The sequence below is a fragment of the Diaphorina citri genome, unplaced genomic scaffold (genome assembly GCF_000475195.1).
Source record: "Diaphorina citri unplaced genomic scaffold, Diaci psyllid genome assembly version 1.1 scaffold212, whole genome shotgun sequence".
NCBI lineage: Eukaryota > Metazoa > Arthropoda > Insecta > Hemiptera > Psyllidae > Diaphorina > Diaphorina citri.
This window is the reverse complement of record NW_007377649.1, coordinates 173368-194606: the sequence shown is the minus strand read 5'-3', so window position 1 is coordinate 194606 and position 21239 is coordinate 173368. Positions and strand designations below refer to the sequence as shown.

Below are 21239 nucleotides of genomic sequence, written 5' to 3'. Positions count from 1 at the left end.
ATGTTCTTTTAGTTTCCCACATGTTGATGTGTACAAATGAACTTGTGAACCAAACCTTATAATTTTCACTTTTATGTAATATCGATGCTTTCATAATACTAAAAAGAACAAACATACCTATGTATGTTCGGAAGGTAACAAAACTCTCATTAGTGGAGGTGTCACAACCACAATCTATTCATATTGGTGGAGATGTCAGAACTACAAACTCGCATTTGTGGAGAACGTTGATCATTGATGGTTATCAAGTTATCATTAGCCTTTCACATTGATGGAATGGTCATCGTTTCTTGACTAGCTATTTTACTATTTCAGTAAGTAATTTAACGTAATAATAATATTAATAAAAAAAAAATAAATAATAAAAATAATGGTTTGCATATTAACCTATTTCTAGTTCTGAATAGGTACCTACCTATAGGTATATTATTTAGAAAAGTAAGTACATTAGGTACTTAGTGCCTAAAAACTTCAAGCAATAGTAATTTTCCCTGACATTCCGAATTAAATGTGTGGTATTTTCAGTTGACTGCGCGCTGAAATCAAACATCGTTCAGTCTAATTAAATGCGTATTACTAACTAGAACAAACAGCCGCCTCGTAAAATAAAAACTTAATGCACGGGTAACCCTCACACGTGCAGGGAAATTAATTTAGAAAGCTCTACACCGGTCCTGGGCCACTAGCCGAATATTGAAACGTTGACGATAATAAAAACAGAAAAGCACATGACCGTTGTTTGCAAACAATTTCGAAGATAATGTTCTGTTTAAGCCTTTGAATGCGACGAGTCGTAAATTAATTTATCTGGGCCACTAGCCGAATATTGAAACGTTGACGATAATAAAAACAGAAAAGCACATGACCGTTGTTTGCAAACAATTTCGAAGATAATATTCTGTTTAAGCCTTTGAATGCGACGAGTCGTAAATTAATTTACCCTGACTTACTGAGAGACATTCAATTTCATTTGAAAGTTCTCCCCAAACATGATGTAAGTTATTTGATTAGTAGAACTTGTGTCAGCTAATTGAGAGGGATCGAAAATTCATAACATAAATAATATTTTATTGCATGCTGAGAGACATTCAATTTCATTTGAAAGTTCTCCCCAAACATGATGTAAGTTATTTGATTAGTAGAACTTGTGTCAGCTAATTGAGAGAGATCGAAAATTTCATAACAAAAATAATATTTTATTGCATTATAAAGAAAAATCACCCTTCTTATTATACCAAGGAATAAAACAAGTCAGCAAAGAAACCTGTCTTAAGAAATCACACATGATGCTATTTCATTCAATCTTGAAAAACATCTTGATCTTCATTTCTATTACTATTACAATACACGGTAATAGCGGCAAGTCTGGGGCATGCTTCAACACATCTGGAAAGAAGAACGGGACTTGTCATGCCCCTAGCCTGGTGCAATGAAAAGGTGCAAAATTTCGGTTGAGTGAAGAGGGTTGATGAAAATAAAATAGCTATTGTAGAAGATAGAAAATCTGAGGATCATGCGCGTGAGGAGGAGTTACGCGTTCTGATTGGCTGAAATAGAAAATAAGGGTTGCAAGACTCTACATTCAAAAATCCCAAACAAACATGTGTCAGTGCATTACAGAATGTTGCGGGGAGCATACCATCAGCTCGATTTCTCATCCTACAGTTCCGCGTTTACTCCTATCGATACGTCTTTCCGTCAGTATTTAGATCCGCGATTATGTTGGGTCTACGAGCAACCGCTATCACCATTGGATCTCTCCATCAAGTCTACCCTAGTGCCCATCACGCCACCGTCCACGCCATCACCTAAGAAATACTCCGAATCCTCATTACCAATTAGGAAAAGAAATATATCCGAGTGTTATTCTAGTTCGGAAAATGTGTGTTCGAATTTTAATAAATCAGAATCAAAATGTTCGGAGGAATTCACACCAGAGAAGAAACCACAGAATTCACCAAAGTTTCCTGCCGTAAGTAAAAAACATAAAACTATAAAGAAATTAAATTTCGATGAAGAAACATCTTCACCAGTGTCGGGAACTATCATCCGGCAGCTGAGGGATGATGAAACTTTGGTGGTACGTAAAGGTGACATAGACCCTGCATTCAATGTAGTTGAAGTGACGGAGGAGGCAAAGGCTGAAATCGCCAAGATAGAAAATCATATTGGTGACTATATCTGCAGGTTGTGCAAGGAGTTATATGACGATGCATTCCAGCTCGCTCAACACAGGTGTTCATTCTCCATATTTGTCATGTTTCGTTAGTTCTATGTTAGTTCGTCTCCTCAGAGAGATAGCTTACACGGGTAGCAATGTTCCATAAGTATCGCAGGTGTTACTTAGCCAAACGATCCTATAAGGTCTCTTGGTACTGTTAGAATTTAGACTGGGTCCGTCACAAGAAGATGGTTGAGAGACACACTACAAGAAAAGCTCCTTCAGGAGAACCCTAAAGTCATAAAAAAAGTCAAGGGCTAATTACTCTGGATAGGTTATTCAGATTGTAGACATAGAGATAAACTCTGGTTTGAGCTGAGGTATAGCTCCATTCTAAAGTAATCTTTTAGTACCATGATAGCTAATCCAACTTGTTATGGCCCTATTATTATTTCAAAGAAATCAGTGGTAGTTGTTGTGAAAAACGTCTCTTGGCCATTTTTACGTGCTAGGACAATTTGAAAATAAGGAATCCATCACAAATTGACAACAATAACAATAATCTCTTCAGATGATAAAAGTGAAACTAATGTTCACAGGTAAACAGATGACAAAGATGGAGTTTCTGGTCTTTTATTTTCAAACTTACAGGGTTATCTCAGTTATCACCATGTAGGGATTCCATATTGTCACACTGCAAGGTAGGTACAACACAAATTTTCAGCTAGACCCTCTCTCGTTGTAAATAATAGACCGAGGTTTGATAAAGAGCAAGAAAAGGTTTTTTCAAAGGGTGCACAGAAGCAAAACCTTTGCAAATAATAATAATAATAATAAGACGCATTGTAAATGCACCTTCAGTAGGAACGTTAGACCTTTCAAGTCTTTTTCAGTCTTTTCAACTCGTAATCTGAAGCCCCTATTGTGATTTAGAATGAAAGATTACAAATAAATTATAACACAACTAAAAGGATAAGACGGGACAAAATTACCAAATTGACATAAAGCTAGATCATCTTCTACTCTCCTCCCGAGAAATATGTATTTTTTTTTATTTATTTATTTTATTTTATTTTTTTTTTTTTGTAAGGCAAAAAGAAACTGCAGTTACCTTGATTTCAGGTTAATATAAGTAGTATCTTAAGGTGTGTCCAAACATAGTCGACATCGATCGACGGCCGTCGATTATGTGTGGACACACCTTTACAACCTTGTGGGGATCTCCTTGTATTTTTCCTCTCAGTGACCCATGGATTTGAAAAAGTTAAGGTCGGCAATATCTACAACTTATTAAACAAATGTTAGAAACAAGACCCTTTTCTACTTCATCTCCGAGACCCTAATTCAATTCAATTCAATTCAATTATATTTTATTACAATATTATGGCATGTTACATGTAATTTACAAAATTCCTTAAATCTACTTGTATGAGATAATACGAGGGGGGATAAAATAAAATAAAAACATAGAATGTAAACATTTACCTACATAATATTTACGTACCTAGCTATTAGGAATAAAACATTTTGCAACTTGATTTGAGAACTTACTAAAAGATACTGACAGATCAAGGTTTTCACTGTAAATATTGTATATTTTTAATAGATTGAAAAGAGGTGATAGGTCAGAATGGCTGTGGGAAGGAATTTCAAAAAAGTTTATTGGATTGTAGGCTCTGGTTCTATTGCATGGGATTTTGAAGTGAATACTGCCAACCAAATCCATTGAATCTATTTGACCAGAGATGATTTTATATAGATCGTACGTAGGAACGTCATAAGATTTATTACTTTCCATTTTTCTTTGGAGGAAAAAAGTTACTTTTTCAGAGAAAATTAGAAAGGAATGCTGTTCAATAACTTGGAGAATTTTGTAATTATCTGAAGAATGTGAGAATGTGGTTTTGAATCAGACACGTGAATATGTGAGCTATTTCCCTCAGATTTTCTTTCGATTTGATGACTTTTCCTCATTTCTTATCTAGAACAAGAAATGTCTCTATTATAACGAGAAATAGGGGAAAACATTCTTCCTTATCATAATTATTCCTTGAAAAGAGCAGAATTCAAATGACAGAGTTATATGCACCTTAAATAATTCATTTATATACGTAACTTAGGTAAATACCTATCTAATATCATTGTTATTTTTCTATCAATGTCCTACACAAGCCTTGTGCTTATAGGACAAGGAATGCTGTTCAATAACTTGGAGAATTTTGTAATTATCTGAAGAATGTGAGAATGTGGTTTTGAATCAGACACGTGAATATGTGAACCATTTCCCTCAGATTTTCTTTCGATTTGATGACTTTTCCTCATTTCTTATCTAGAACAAGAAATGTCTCTATTATAACGGGAAATATTCTCATCTTCCTTTGAACAGAAGGAATTTTCATTCAACTTTGGAAGGTAATACATAAAATTAAATCCGTTTTCTTCCACCATTTGTAGTTTTTCCTCTACAAGTACCTGAAAACGGCTACTTTCTCTGTGGCGTACAATATCTCTAGTAGCGCGGTTAAACTTTCTTGACTTGGCAGGGCGGAGCGCTACCGAGCTCCTTATTACAACTGGATATACTCTGCTATTCGTTCCCTATTTCCTATACTCCTAGACACTGAGTCACCAATGTCACCATACACATATCTACTCTAACCCAACTGGTTCTGTCACATATCTCTAGTAGCGCGGTTAAACTTTCTTGACTTGGCAGGGCGGAGCGCTACCGAGCTCCTTATTACAACTGGATATACTCTGCTATTCCTTCCCTATTTCCTATACCTACTCCTAGACACTGAGTCACCATACACATATCTACTCCAACCCAACTGGTTCTGTCACAAGAGTAATTAACACCTCTTTAAAACCGTACTCCAAGCACTTATTATTTCACAGGAAGAGCTCAATGTACTTCCTGGTATGATATGACAGTCTTGCAGGGTTTCTTGAGGTAATAAGGGCACGTGAATTCAATTTCTGAGTCATTACACTTCCCTTGGGACATTGAGACCCTGGGGAAGACATTGATATCTTGGGCCTCAGGGTATAATGTCCTTTTGTTTCCCACATGTTGATGTGTACAAATGAACTTGCGAACCAAACCTTATAATTTTCACTTTTATGTAATATCGATACTTTCATAATACTAAAAAGAACAAACATACCTATGTATGTTCGGAAGGTAACAAAACTCTCATTAGTGGAGATGTCACAACCACAATCTATTCATATTGGTGGAGATGTCAGAACTACAAACTCGCATTCGTGGAGAACGTTGATCATTGATTTTATCAAGTTATCATTAGCCTTTCACATTGATGGATTGGTCATCGTTTCTTGACTAGCTATTTTACTATTTCAGTAAGTAATTTAACGTAATAATTTAACGTAATAACTTCAACCAATAGTAATTTTCCCTGACATTCCGAATTAAATGTGTGGTATTTTCAGTTGACTGCGCGCTGAAATCAAACATCGTTCAGTCTAATTAAATGCGTATTACTAACTAGAACAAACAGCCGCCTCGTAAAATAAAAACTTAATGCACGGGTAACCCTCACACGTGCAGGGAAATTAATTTAGAAAGCTCTACACCGGTCCTGGGCCACTAGCCGAATATTGAAACGTTGACGATAATAAAAACAGAAAAGCACATGACCGTTGTTTGCAAACAATTTCGAAGATAATGTTCTGTTTAAGCCTTTGAATGCGACGAGTCGTAAATTAATTTATCCTGACTTACTGAGAGACATTCAATTTCATTTGAAAGTTCTCCCCAAACATGATGTAAGTTATTTGATTAGTAGAACTTGTGTCAGCTAATTGAGAGGGATCGAAAATTCATAACATAAATAATATTTTATTGCATGATAAAGAAAAATCACCCTTCTTATTATACCAAGGAATAAAACAAGTCAGCAAAGAAACCTGTCTTAAGAAATCACACATGATGCTATTTCATTCAATCTTGAAAAACATCTTGATCTTCATTTCTATTACTATTACAATACACGGTAATAGCGGCAAGTCTGGGGCATGCTTCAACACATCTGGAAAGAAGAACGGGACTTGTCATGCCCCTAGCCTGGTGCAATGAAAAGGTGCAAAATTTCGGTTGAGTGAAGAGGGTTGATGAAAATAAAATAGCTATTGTAGAAGATAGAAAATCTGAGGATCATGCGCGTGAGGAGGAGTTACGCGTTCTGATTGGCTGAAATAGAAAATAAGGGTTGCAAGACTCTACATTCAAAAATCCCAAACAAACATGTGTCAGTGCATTACAGAATGTTGCGGGGAGCATACCATCAGCTCGATTTCTCATCCTACAGTTCCGCGTTTACTCCTATCGATACGTCTTTCCGTCAGTATTTAGATCCGCGATTATGTTGGGTCTACGAGCAACCGCTATCACCATTGGATCTCTCCATCAAGTCTACCCTAGTGCCCATCACGCCACCGTCCACGCCATCACCTAAGAAATACTCCGAATCCTCATTACCAATTAGGAAAAGAAATATATCCGAGTGTTATTCTAGTTCGGAAAATGTGTGTTCGAATTTTAATAAATCAGAATCAAAATGTTCGGAGGAATTCACACCAGAGAAGAAACCACAGAATTCACCAAAGTTTCCTGCCGTAAGTAAAAAACATAAAACTATAAAGAAATTAAATTTCGATGAAGAAACATCTTCACCAGTGTCGGGAACTATCATCCGGCAGCTGAGGGATGATGAAACTTTGGTGGTACGTAAAGGTGACATAGACCCTGCATTCAATGTAGTTGAAGTGACGGAGGAGGCAAAGGCTGAAATCGCCAAGATAGAAAATCATATTGGTGACTATATCTGCAGGTTGTGCAAGGAGTTATATGACGATGCTTTCCAGCTCGCTCAACACAGGTGTTCCAGGATAGTTCATGTCGAATACAGGTGTCCAGAATGTGATAAAGTTTTCAATTGTCCCGCCAACTTGGCATCTCATCGGAGGTGGCATAAACCCAAGGTGGCTCCTGACCAGCAAAGGTTTCAATCCTCGGAAGAAGATAGTTGTGATGATTCTGCAATTTTTCCGTGTCACATTTGTCAGAAAGTATTCCGGAGGCAAGCTTACTTGAAGAAACATCTCCAGAATCATGATTCATCAGGCTGCCTCAGTTCCGGGATGACGTCACCTATTTTGGGAACTCCATTGAATAATATAGGATTCCAAACTGTCGAGGAGGCCAAATGACACCCGTTTTGGTACTATCATCCATTCTCTTGGATATCACCACATTTATTTCACAGTGAGTAAGTACAAGCACATACCTCAGAGATCGTTTTACTATTCAATAGATACCTTCCAAAAATCAATGTCCATTCTTTTATTAGCACTGTTTCAAATTTCTAAGAGACTCCAAAAAGATTAAGTGGGTACTTAGATATTAATATCAACCTCCCATCCCCACGGATCACCTACCATTTACCACTTATTTATTAACGCACAACTTTATTGGCTCTCCAGTGATATTTTCGATTAGGTAGTTTTAAGAATTTGTATGTAGTTTAAGAACAATCTGGCTAGTCGTAGATGTAAGGTGAAATGTATTCTCCCTAATATATTCCTGAAGATCGGATTGATCTACTATTCTAGTCTCAATAAGTCAAAATCTTGTCCAATAGGTAGAGTCACAGTAAAATTCGATCTAGTCCCATAGATATAAATAGGATTATTCTAGTCTCACTAACATCTAGTTCCATAGTTGTAAATAGGATTATTCTAGTCTTACTAACACAAAATCTAGTCCGGTAGATATAAATAGGAAATAGGATTATTCTAGTCTTACTAACACAAAATCTAGTCCCGTAGATATAAGTAGGATTATTCTAGTCTTACTGACATAAAATCTAGTCCCATAGATATAAATAGGATTATTCTAGTCTTACTAACACAAAATCTAGTCCCGTAGATATAAGTAGGATTATTCTAGTCTTACTGACATAAAATCTAGTCCCATAGATATAAATAGGATTATTCTAGTCTCACTAACACTTAATCTAGTCCCATGGATATAAATAGGATTATTCGTCTCACTAACATAAAATCTAGTCCCATAGATATAAATAGGATTATTCTAGTCTCACTAAACAAAATCTAGTCCCATAGGTATAAATAGGATTATTCTAGTCTTACTAACACAAAATCTAGTCCCGTAGATATAAATAGGATTATACTAGTCTCACAAACACAAAGTCTAGTCCCGTAGATATAAATAGGACTATTCTAGTCTTACTAACAGAAAATCTAGTCCCAGAGTTATAAATAGGATTATGTATTCTAGTCTTACTAACAGAAAATCTAGTCCCATAGTTATAAATAGGATTATTCTAGTCTCACTAACACTTAATCTACTCCCATACATATAAATACATGGGATTATTCTAGTCTTACTAACAGAAAATCTAGTCCCGTAGTTATAAATAGGATTATTCTAGTCTCAGCAACAGAAAATCTAGTCCCATAGATGTAAATAGGATTATTCTAGTCTCACTAACACTTAATCTAGTCCCATAGTTATAAATAGAATTATTCTAGTCTCGGTAACAAAATCTAGTCCCAGAGTTATAAATAGGATTATTCTAGTCTCACTAACACTAAATCTAGTCCCATAGTTATAAATAGGATTATTCTAGTCTCACTAACACTAAATCTAGTCCCATAGTTATCAATAGGATTATTCTAGTCTCAGTAACAGAAAATCTAGTCCCAGAGTTATAAATAGGATTATTCTAGTCTCACTAACACTAAATCTAGTCCCATAGTTATAAATAGGATTATTCTAGTCTCAATAACACTAAATCTAGTCCCATAGTTATAAATAGGAATATTCTAGTCTCAGTAACAGAAAATCTAGTCCCAGAGTTATAAATAGGATTATTCTAGTCTCACTAACAGTAAATCTAGTCCCATAGTTATAAATAGGATTACTCTAGTCTTACTAACATCTAGTCCCATAGTCATAAATAGGATTATTCTAGTCTCACTAACAGAAAATCTATTAGCCCAGAGTTATAAATAGGATTATTCTAGTCTTACTAACACAAAATCTAGTCCCATAGATATAAATAGTATTATTCTAGTCTTACTAACATAAAATCTAGTCCCAGAGTTATAAATAGATAGCCCAGAGTCATAAATAGGATTATTCTAGTCTCACTAACAGAAAATCTATTAGCCCAGAGTTATAAATAGGATTATTCTAGTCTTACACAAAATCTAGTCCCATAGTCATAAATAGGATTATTCTAGTCTCACTAACAGAAAATCTATTAGCCCAGAGTTATAAATAGTATTATTCTAGTCTCACCAACACGAAATCTAGTCCCTTAGATATAAATATTAAATAAGATTATTCTAGTCTCAGTAACATAAAATCTAGTCCCATGTCCATTGTCCATAGGTAGTCATCACATGGTCGAAATTAGTATTAGGCTATTTATAAGGTTTTATTTAGGTAATAGGTATAAGTTAGGTGGGTACATAAATAATTATGTAGTTTGTAGAAACATTATGTATACGATTGTATCTAAATTAGGTAGTTGAATAGGTATAAGTTAGGTGGGTACATAAATAATTATGTAGTTTGTAGAAACATTATGTATACGATTGTATCTAAATTAGGTAGTTGATATATTAAGGTAGTCTTAATTCTAAACAATTTAGTGGGTAGAGTCATAAAAGGTGGAAAACAGCTAGAAATCCAAAGATATCTTTTTTACAAAGAGAAGATCCTAGGTGCTGCTAATAAAGTTGTGTAATAATTATTTAGCAAGAAAATATCGGGGTATCCAAAGATATCTTTTTTACAAAGAGAAGATCCTAGGTGCTGCTAATAAAGTTGTGTAATAATTATTTAGCAAGAAAATATCGGGGTTTAGATATGTTTAGATTTAGCAAGAAAATATCGGGGCTCACATTTAGATTCCCCTACAAAATTTCCTTATAAAATTTCATTTTAAAAAATAAAATACAGAATCTCCCAATCTCTTTTTCCCTTCTTAATGTAATTTTTGATCTCAAAAAGGTATGTGCTCTGAAACTACTCTTGGTGAAAAAAAAATCAACATTAAAATCTCATTAATTATTATCAAGGTAGTTACGCGATTGATACCTAGGGGACCTACCTTTAAAATCATATCCAGTTCTCCAGACCATTTCTTCTATCACCTAATTGGTCTTTTCTTCTACATAGGTACCTAACTGGTCTTCAACTCCATTGGTGTTCTCGCATAAATGACTTCACATCTTCCTAATACTTAGTGAGATTTTCATGTTGTTTGTTAGGTGTATTTTCCCGTAAGTCTAACCCAAATACTAAAATTAGGTTCACACTAAGGTCAGTCAACATCAACCTCAGTCAGAGGAAGGTAGACACTTTTTTTTACATTCCTCTAAAATCCTTTGACCTCATTTACATTTTATTTGTTCCATTTATTGTCAATCAACTTTGGTTGCCTGTCATGAAGACACAAATGCTTTCAATTGGTAATTTGAATTTCATAATAATTCATTTTAAAAAATAAAATACAGAATCTCCCAATCTCTTTTTCCCTTCTTAATGTAATTTTTGATCTCAAAAAGGTATGTGCTCTGAACCTACTCTTGGTGAAAAAAATCAACATTAAAATCTTATTAATTATCAAGGTAGTTACACGATTGATACCTAGGGGACCTACCTTTAAAATCATATCCAGTTCTCCAGACCATTTCTTCTGTCACCTAATTGGTCTTTTCTTCTACATAGGTACCTAACTGGTCTTCAACTCCATTGGTATTCTCGCATAAATGACTTCACATCTTCCTAATACTTAGTGAGATTTTCATGTTGTTTGTTAGGTGTATTTTCTAGAGAGCTTGTTGCTGAGTGAATTTATCTGGATACATAGTCCTTGTATCTTTTCTTTCTGTAATGCTGTGCAATGTATAACCAAACTGATAAATTTTATTATAAAAACTATATTATTTGTAGATATTAGGTATTACCTTTTTAGGTTTATTGTGATTTTAATTTTATGTTTAAATTATTCATTATCTTACTGTACAGAAAATTATTAATCATATATTTAATTTTATTGGACTCTATGTTAATCTACTCTACTGTATTGAATATTGTATCTTTTATGTAATTTTTGAAATCGTTGTTTATAACTTTTGATAAAATAATGTCAAAATGGATTATTATACGTGGACCTGTGCCAGTAATTCTCATCATAATGGTAAAATCATCAACATTTTTTATCATTTTTCTTCTGCATCTATCTTAGATGATGTTTATAACTTTTGATAAAATAATGTCAAAATGGATTATTATACGTGGACCTGTGCCAGTAATTCTCATCATAATGGTAAAATCATCATTTTTTTTATTATTATTATTATTTTTTTTTTTAATATCATTTTTCTTCTGCATCTATCTTAGATGATTTTTTTTTCTCCATATTTGTCATGTTTCGTTAGTTCTATGTTAGTTCGTCTCCTCAGAGAGATAGCTTACACGGGTAGCAATGTTCCATAAGTAACGCAGGTGTTACTTAGCCAGAAGATCCTATAAGGTCTCTTGGTACTGTTAGAATTTAGACTGGGTCCGTCACAAGAAGATGGTTGAGAGACACACTACTAGAAAAGCTTCTTCAGGAGAACCCTAAAGTCATAAAAAAAGTCAAGGGCTAATTACTCTGGATAGATTATTCAGATTGTAGACATAGAGATAAACTCTGGTTTGAGCTGAGGTATAGCTCCATTCTAAAGTAATCTTTTAGTACCATGATAGCTAATCCAACTTGGTATGGCCCTATTGTTATTTCAAAGAAATCAGTGGTAGTTGTTGTGAAAAACGTCTCTTGGCCATTTTTACGTGCTTGACATTTTGAAAATAAGGTTCTTATATCGCAGTGGTGACGCTCTTCAAAAGTTTTGGGGACTAGTTCGAAATTTTAAATCCGCACCCAGAAACTATTACTTTAACCAAATCAGTGCCGGATTGTTCCCTCACTATCAGGAATGAAGCATCGCCACTGCATATATTATGTTTAAGAAGTTGCATTTTGTTTCAAAATGCCTGGCTCACCCTTCCAAGCGAGAAAACGCGTTTCGTGTAAACAGTGGCGCGAGGATGAGTTTTGATGTGCGAGGAGGAAACGAGTCTTGGTACGCGAGTAGACTCGCTTCGTCTAAACCTACCTTTATATCGCAGTGGTGACGCTTTCCAAAAGTTTTGGGGACTAGTTAGAAATTTTAAATCCGCACCCAGAAACTATTACTTTAACCAAATCAGTGCCGGATGAAGCGTCGCAACTGCATATATTATGTTTAAGAAGTTGCATTTTGTTTCAAATTTTAGAAGTTAAGGAATAATTTTAAGGCAAAAGCTCACTGGATTGAGCATGAGTGAAACTCTAGTCATGAAATGTGTGGGTCAAAAGAAGCAACTTTCGACACAAAAAGTGAAACAATGGGACCAGGACGGAGATTTCATTAATGGGAGATTTTTTTAAAAACGTTGATATTTAATTAAAATCGAGAAAAAATGTACTTATTTTATTGTACTTATAAATTTTATTGACTTCTTTTCGGGTCATTCAAAAATCTTCCACGTTTGAAATGTCAGATCAAATCAATGGTGATCTTACCCAGAATATCTTTGTGTTCCACAATTTCCTTTTTGTGCTGAAATGTTGTAAAATTTCCGATTGATCTCAGATCCACACATCCCCCTAGTCTTTAATCTAGTTATTTAACTTTTAGTCACTTACTCGTAATTATAAAGTAAATATACGTCGAATATCTAATTATAAAACTATAATATGTATTCCATCAAATACATGTAGGTAGGCATAATAAGATTAATTAATTATGTTTACATTAGGTATTAGGTCACAATGGTATGCATAAAAGTAAAGCAAATGCTTCTACTGCATAGAGTAGCCTCCGTGGCCTAGTGCAGGTATCAACTCGGAGTCTCGGAGGTCCCCCATTTGATTCTCGGGCGGGTCGAAGTTTTTCAACTCTGTGCTGGAAATTTAGCGTTCATTCTTTCATTCATGCTTTTACTGCATAGACATAGTCTGCAGTTGCGTTGATATAATGTGTAAATAAGACAACCAAATTATCACCATACCTATTGTCCTTCCGACCAATGTTTCCAACGTTCCTAAACAGTTTGCTTTCAGCCAAATTGGGTGACTCAATACAGGGATATAAACTACATAGGAAAAACACTTCAGTTCGATATTATCGCCAATAGGCCCAATATCTATCACATTCAACATTAGGTATTAGGTCACAATGGTATGCATAAAAGTAAAGCAAATGCTTCTACTGCATAGAGTAGCCTCCGTGGCCTAGTGCAGGTATTAACTCGGAGGTCCCCCATTTGATTCTCGGGCGGGTCGAAGTTTTTCAACTCTGTGCTGGAAATTTAGCGTTCATTCTTTCATTCAAACACTTCAGTTCGATATTATCGCCAATAGGCCCAATACCAATCACATTTTATAATTTACCCCAGATAAGTTTTTATTGTCAGCGAAATTTTCGTTGTACTTTTCGCCACTTTCAAACCATTGTTATGCTCAGTTTTCTAATGATATGGCAACAAATAAAACAAATTAGCTCTAAATGAGTTTACATTAAAATTTAGCAATTGAACTTTTACACTCGACAAATTACAGTTTGCGTCACAGTGCAGGGTGTTAATGGTCATTAAAGTGCAGCACAAATCTTTCTCAAGCGAATCCCAAAGTAGATATACAATATACATAGATGTGTTTTTTGCTTCTTGTCGTAATTGATCGGTAATGGTAACTTTAAAAATAGTCAAAAAATTTACTGTTTGCAGTCCACAAAAATGTATGCTATAGGTTGGTAGGTAGGGAATTATGTAGATTCCCTAAGGTTTTTTGGACCCTATAGGTTTGATAGAGGCAATTGTAGACCTCCGTCTTATTGTCACCAAATGGAAGAGAGAAGGAGGACAGGATAATAGAAAGCCAGACGCAAAAAGTGAAACAATGGGACCCATGACGGATATTTTGTTAATGGGAGATTTTTTAAAAACGTTGATACCTATTTAATTAAAATCGAGAAAATATGTACTTATTCTATTGTAATTATAAATTTTATTGACTTCTTTTTGGGTCATTCAAAAATCTTCCACGTTTGAAATGTCAAATCAAATCAATGGTGAATCTTACCAAGAATATCTGTTCTTTGTGTTCCACGTTTGAAATGTCAGATCAAATCAATGGTGATCTTACCCAGAATATCTTTGTGTTCCACAATTTCCTTTTTGTGCTGAAATGTTGTAAAATTTCCGATTGATCTCAGATCCACACATCCCCCTAGTCTTTAATCTAGTTATTTAACTTTTAGTCACTTACTCGTAATTATAAAGTAAATATACGTCGAATATCTAATTATAAAACTATAATATGTATTCCATCAAATACTTGTAGGTAGGCATAATAAGATTAATTTATTTTTTGAAGAAAATAGGTTGTAGATATGCGTCTATTATTTGAATATACATAGGTATTTATTATTAAAAAATTTCTTGTCGTTTGTTCTTCGTTCTTAATTTCTCTTTTATTTTCATGTGTATTTATTTTGCACACTTTATTTAATTTTGTTTGTAAAATAGAGAAAGTAATTATCTGTCTTATTATCTAACAATAAAATAATAAAATTGAATTTTATTTTTTAAAATCCTATGATTTTTCTTTCGTTCTAGTCAGTTCTTTCCATTTTCAGCAGCAAATCTTGGATAGCTAATACCAATGCTAAAAAGGAAAAAAGGGTGGGAGAGAGAGAGAGAGAGGAAGAGAGAATAAATGCTAAGGTCTTATCGTCCCGAAATCGAAGAGAGAATTAAGGCAGGATAGGAGAAAGCCAGGTGTTCCGAGAACGAACATTATCCGTCGAGGATAAAATCTGCCCCGGGCTGGAATCGAACCCACGGCCTAGCGCTTAGCGCTTACAAGGCAGACGCGCTACAAAACAAGCCAACTAGGCTGGCGTGGCGACCTATCTATCACTGTTCAAAAGCTAGAGCGAAGGTAGTTTTGTATGAACGCCGTAAATTTCGTTTGAGTATGCAATGTGCTAATAATCTTTAAATTTGTCTCTGGAATGGTCTCTGGAGAATCAAGTTAGTAGGTAGTTCTAGCAAATTTCGCTAGAGCTCAGCACAAATATCAAAACAAAAGCACCCAGCTGTTTTTGCATTTTTTATCAAATCAAAAGGCAAGCAAAAGGCTAGAAGAGAAGAGGAAAAGGAAACCTGAAAGTCCTGAAACAGAAAACAGAAAGGTCCAAAGTCCCTACTGATAAAAATCGAAGGCTGAATAGGCAGTTACGTTTGCTTTATCGTCCCAATTTGAAAAGTTTCATGGGACCTCATCAGTGGAAATCGCAAGTAACTTGAAGTCTGGTGAACACATCCATTCATTATTGTGTAAGTTATCATCAGTTCTATTGTTTTTACTTTCTAATACAGCAAAGCTATAGGTCCTAATTTAGCCTATGATTTACAGGACTGATACAGTAGCCAAGCCAGTTCAGAGTGCAATTTAAATATTTACAGTAGACTTACATGGCAGTTGATAACATAAGGCTCACTGTGAATATGATTAGTTGTAACAGAGGTTACTTACTGTTGTCTACTTGCTCACAGATGTGGATATACATAGGTACTCGTACGAATAATTCCTATTGCTCAATTATACTTGGTTTTCATTTACGTTATGTTTGAAATAAGTCATATTTCCGAATTTCAGTGTAGAGAAGTTTAAAGTCATGTCTGACGACCAGGACCGAGTCCTCAGCTATGTTGTTGCCAACCCAGGAACATTCAAACCACTCAAGGTGTATCCACTTATTGTCTTCTATAGCATTTATATTGTGAGTAGCCATCTTTATATTCTTTTAGAATATAATAGTATATACCCTGCTAGAATGAGACTGAAAAATCCTTTACTCCCAGTTTAAATAAGGTCTTGTGTATTTGGAACATGTCTGGCTAGTTATAGGCTGTAGCCATCTTTATATTCTTTTAGAATATAATAGTATATACCCTGCTAGAATGAGACTGAAAAATCCTTTACTCCCAGTTTAAATAAGGTTTTGTGTATTTGGAACATGTCTGGCTAGTTATAGGCTGTAACACAGGCTAGAAATTTCAAGGCAACATGAATAAGGATGAATAATAGAGGGAGAATGAGAAAAAAGACAAATAGGGAAAGAAACAGCCTGCCTTGATGGGATAGATAGTCATCAATTAAATTTGATTTTCTTCTCTTATTCCAGCTCATGTACAGTGCTGTGTCTATAGCCTCATTTATAATCACTGATGTGGAAGTCAAATGTGATCTCTACTTTGTTATGATTTATTGCAATGTCACCACCTGGATTCTCACCGCACTCTCTCAGGATTACTTCCGACGTAAACATTACTACTTGAAACTACGAGGTTATATCACTTTTTATAAGGAGGTGCAGCCTTATATTATTCTCACATTCTTTGTGGCTTCCATCGGTAAGTATGACATACTTCATTGGTAAGTCTTTTAATATGATGGCTTAGTTCTGTTTCTTGGACAATACCTCACCAAACACTTGGTGTCATATTTTATTTTTGTCCCACTTTCTGTGTATTCTATTGTTTGTCTCATTTCAGGAAATATCCTCATGATTGCTCTTCTGGCCACATTTCTCATTATCAACCAAAACAAACTTTTCACATGTGGTACCGAAGACTTTCTCTCTTCCCCAGCTAATCAGTTGTCTGCCCTTGTGTTGATTCAGTGTCTTGCTATCCTATATCTCATGATCAAATACACACGTAAGTCTAACCCAAATACTAAAATTAGGTTCACACTAAGGTCAGTCAACATCAACCTCAGTCAGAGGAAGGTAGACACTTTTTTTTTACATTCCTCTAAAATCCTTTGACCTCATTTACATTTTATTTGTTCCATTTATTGTCAATCAACTTTGGTCGCCTGTCATAAAGACACAAATGCCTTCACAGTACTGTCCCATGTTTTAAATGGTAATTTGAATTTCATAATAATATACATATTTTGATTTTCTCTCCTCTTTTCAGGTAAAGTGCGGAAATTCAACAAGTTGCAGCCTCAGTCTGAAATGAGTGAGCAAGAGATGCCTGGTCTATATATTGGATGCAGGTAAGAGAGAAAATCATTGAAAAAAAAGTTATATTGTTAGGAAAACTTTTTTTTTGCTACACTTGATAATGTTGCATGTGATTGGAGTCTGGAGAAACAAAGGGAGACGGTACCAAATTAGAAGAGCTTTCTTTTTAGTTAAAGTGAGCAAGAGATGCCTGGTCTATATATTGGATGCAGGTAAGAGAGAAAATCATTGAAAAAAAAGTTATATTGTTAGGAAAACTTTTCTTTTTTGCTACACTTGATAATGTTGCATGTGATTGGGGTCTGGAGAAACAAAGGGAGACGGTACCAAATTAGAAGAGCTTTCCTTTTAGTTAGTTTACCAATTTCTTCACTTATCCTAAGATTCTAATTCATATTTTCCTCTCAACAGACCTTCGGATCAGGAAATTGATGATCTGATCACAAAGCAAGCCGATCTGATTGATTACTACCGGGAAATCAACAAGAAGCTCACTGAGAAGTTGTCCCTCAGGAGGGACGCTCCTAGTTTGGTCATCAATGATGTTTAAATGTTCAAGTAACTGGTAAGGTGTCTGCTTCATGTCCGGTTTCACAGAGTCCTAACTGGAACTACCTACTGGATAATCTGGATATACCAATTGAAATCCCCCAAAATTCCTTTGGTAAAAAGAAAATTTATAGAGGTGACAGAATTAGTCAAGGAGGCTCTTCGAAATGCTGTGATATAAATCTCTTTGGCAGATATGTTGGTAGTAGTTATCTCTCTCAGTTTGTTTTGTAGCTAGATGGGGAATTAAATCCTTGAGTTATTTTAACAATATTCTTTATAGAGGTGACAGAATTAGTCAAGGAGGCTCTTCGAAATGCTGTGATATAAATCTCTTTGGCAGATATGTTGGTAGTAGTTATCTTTTTCAGTTTGTTTTTTTTAGCTAGATGGGGAATTAAATCCTTGAGTTCTTTTAACAATTTTTTGTGAAACCGGACATTAGTGCCAAGTGATAATGCTGATGGTGTGGATAAGGTATTTTGGACTGTTAGGAAGGATGGATTAAAGTTCTAGAGCCCTTTAAAAAAGTTGATCAATGCCTTCAGAGTTTCAGAGACCATTGTGAAGTAAAATTTGTTACAAATTAAAATTCAAATATAGTGTTTCCAAATAAATTGCATATTTGGGAGAGATAGTCATAATATAATTGGAGTTTTATGCTGAAATGTCGTGATGAGACTAAAGTGTACAGGATTTTGAAAGTGCTCTCTTTTGCAAAAGGTGTCCATATCCAAGTATGTAGATGATGTCTTTGTGAACAAAAGTTTGTATGTTGTGTCTTCCTTTGTCAAAAATTTCATTATAAACATGCTTATTGCTTATAAACAGTCCACAGAGACTGGTTAGTCTCATATTATAAATTAAGAAAATTAATAGCTCATTCTTAAAGGGAATTCAGCTAATTATCAGGGATTCTTATTGTATGTCCAGTAAGTTCAAAAGATATGAATTGTTCAACCTAATTTAAGTTTGAAAGTAACTTGTTGAGAAATACAGAATTTGGCCATCTTCCCAAACTATTTCTATTTAAATATGTAGGTATAAATTTTCACTTCAATTTTGTCCCAAACAAGTTGGGCTCTTTTATGCTTTTGACGAAAGAAAGGCTTGTTCCTGGTAGATTTTAAATTTAGGGTGAGATGTTTAGTTGTAGCTTATGATAATACTCGTAGGTTTAAGACATTTGTAATGTTTTATTTTATTGTGATAGTGTTGTGTAATGTAAGTTTAATTTAAGTTGATTTCATGATGCACATGGTTAATTTCACTTCATTTTTACTTTCTATTAGGTAGGTACCATGATTTATTTTGTCCTTAAATAGAGATTAAAAAAATTGTTTACAAAAATCTGAGGAAAAATATAGAGGGGTTATAGAAAGTAAGTTTCTAGATCGGGAAAGAGCTGATTTAAATGAGAATGCAAGGTGCGTTGACGATGGTATTATGCCTCTGTGCCTCAAGAGTTGTCAGTGCAGTTGAATTTTCTTCATTTATCCTTTTTTCTGTTCTTTGTAAATCATCGGATTATTATGTTGTATTTAAATTATTTTGTGATATATTATTTTTTTTCCCTTATTTAGATTTAGAGCTCATATCCGATTTGTAATGGAACTTTTATCCAGATGTTGAAAAAAATTACATTCTTAGTGGTTAATTTTCTCGAATTTTAGATACGAAAAATTAATGGATAGTTGGATAAGATAGCAAAATATATTTTCGGTCTGTAACTCACGAAACGCAAGATGAATTTTTTCGTGTTTTGTGTGTTAACACCTTAGAAAGTTAGAGTTCCTTTTTTTCTTCTTCTTTTGTTCAAATTTGTGCTCATTCATTGTGTGTACAATTTTTTTTATGTCTTCTAAATTATTGTTGACAGTTCTATGTACAAATTATATCCATTTATTTACACAGGTACCCATTTCATAGGGCTTGAAAATCAAATGATGTTTGTTGCGTTGACGATGGTATTATGCCTCTGTGCCTCAAGAGTTGTCAGTGCAGTTGAATTTTCTTCATTTATCCTTTTTTCTGTTCTTTGTCAATCATCGGATTATTATGTTGTATTTAAATTATTTTGTGATATATTATTTTTTTCCCTTATTTAGACTTAGAGCTCATATCCGATTTGTAATGGAACTTTTATTCAGATGTTGAAAAAATTATATTCTTAGTGGTTAATTTTCTCGAATTTTAGATAAGAAAAATTAATAGATAGTTGGATAAGATAGCAAAATATATTTTCGGTCTGTAACTCACGAAACGCAAGATGAATTTTTTCGTGTTTTGTGTGTTAACACCTTAGAAAGTTAGAGTTCCTTTATTTTTCTTCTTCTCTTGTTCAAATTTGTGCTCATTCATTGTGTGTACAATTTTTTTTATGTCTTCTAAATTATTGTTGACATTTCTATGTACAAATTATATCCATTTATTTACACAGGTATCCATTTCATAGGGCTTGAAAATCAAATGATGTTTGGTGGCATAAATTTCGGTTCCAACATTTTCTTTGACTTTCAAGCCTTGGAATACCTTTCTTTTATTTCTATAATTAGATTCTTCAGTTAGAATCATACGATATGACAAAGCGACATATAAAATATTATAATCAGGCAAAATTCTCTTCCATACCGTGTGATCGGTCTTTGTTTCGTGTGGCATCAAATTTTTGCTACACATGCACCATAGAAAATCGCCAGATTATATGTCGCTCTGCCAAATCGTGTGATCCTACCTTTACGTAGGTCCTTAGAAGGTCTAGACTCTAGATAGATATATGTAGATCTAGGGATGTTAAAGATCTTTTAGTATCCAGAGTTTGTTCACCGATTCGTCTCAAGTGCCAAATACAAATTAGTTATAACACAGACCTACCTACTTACCTTTGTGTTTTACCTTCTTATGTTTAAACATATTTATAATATTTATATAGACAGATAATGACACCTATTTTGTTTCTTTTTCAGAATCATTTTTTATCTCCTTCAAGTTGTCAAGTACATAATATGTTATATGGATAACAGAATGGTTGATATTGAAGTACTCAAACAAGTCCTGAACAACTGAACACATACTAAAGTGTATACCTGTTGTTATAATGGCCTTGTCCAAATACTAATGACTAAAATCAATATTAACTTCCATGCATTCCTTGTATAGGATTGTCTGTGCACAAGTTATGTAATGTTCTAACAAAGACGCCCTTTTGTATTTTTTATACAGTACTGTCTTATTATCTAACAATAAAATAATAAAATTGAATTTTATTTTTTAAAATCCTATGATTTTTCTTTCGTTCTAGTCAGTTCTTTCGATTTTCAGCAGCAAATCTTGGATAGCT

General features: G+C 34.3%; 2 protein-coding genes across 4 annotated transcripts; both read left to right on the top strand.

Annotated features, from left to right (window-relative positions):
• Window positions 1-1110: 1110 nt before the first annotated feature.
• Window positions 1111-8430, top strand: LOC103506075 (insulinoma-associated protein 1a-like). Its single transcript, XM_008470457.2, has 2 exons — window positions 1111-2235; window positions 7063-8430. Exons 1-2 carry the CDS (start codon window positions 1622-1624, stop codon window positions 7391-7393), a joined length of 945 nt encoding a protein of 314 aa, XP_008468679.2. The 5' UTR covers window positions 1111-1621; the 3' UTR covers window positions 7394-8430.
• A 7003-nt stretch (window positions 8431-15433) lies between these two features.
• Window positions 15434-19611, top strand: LOC103506063 (transmembrane protein 192). Of its 3 annotated transcripts, XR_541202.3 has the most exons (7): window positions 15434-15650; window positions 15973-16096; window positions 16502-16730; window positions 16872-17036; window positions 17301-17382; window positions 17762-18035; window positions 18185-19611. XR_541202.3 is itself a non-coding variant. In XM_008470444.3 (6 exons), exons 2-6 carry the CDS (start codon window positions 15992-15994, stop codon window positions 17898-17900), a joined length of 720 nt encoding a protein of 239 aa, XP_008468666.1. In that variant the 5' UTR covers window positions 15434-15650; window positions 15973-15991; the 3' UTR covers window positions 17901-18094. The 3 variants fall into 3 exon arrangements, 1 of the variants encoding a protein (XP_008468666.1); XM_008470444.3 differs by lacking the exon at window positions 18185-19611 and having other exon boundaries at window positions 17762-18094; XR_003390609.1 differs by lacking the exon at window positions 15434-15650 and having other exon boundaries at window positions 15836-16096.
• The last annotated feature ends 1628 nt before the right edge of the window (window positions 19612-21239 follow it).

Bases quoted from the DNA above. Each gene is read 5' to 3' on its own strand.
- LOC103506075 (XM_008470457.2), top strand. From the start codon at position 1,622: ATGTTGCGGGGAGCATACCATCAGCTCGATTTCTCATCCTACAGTTCC. The intron at 2,236-7,062 runs GTGTTCATTCTC...CGCTCAACACAG, and splicing joins TTCCAGCTCGCTCAACACAG to GTGTTCCAGGATAGTTCATG.
- LOC103506063 (XM_008470444.3), top strand. From the start codon at position 15,992: ATGTCTGACGACCAGGACCGAGTCCTCAGCTATGTTGTTGCCAACCCA. The intron at 16,097-16,501 runs GTGAGTAGCCAT...CTCTTATTCCAG, and splicing joins TCTTCTATAGCATTTATATT to CTCATGTACAGTGCTGTGTC. The intron at 16,731-16,871 runs GTAAGTATGACA...GTCTCATTTCAG, and splicing joins ATTCTTTGTGGCTTCCATCG to GAAATATCCTCATGATTGCT.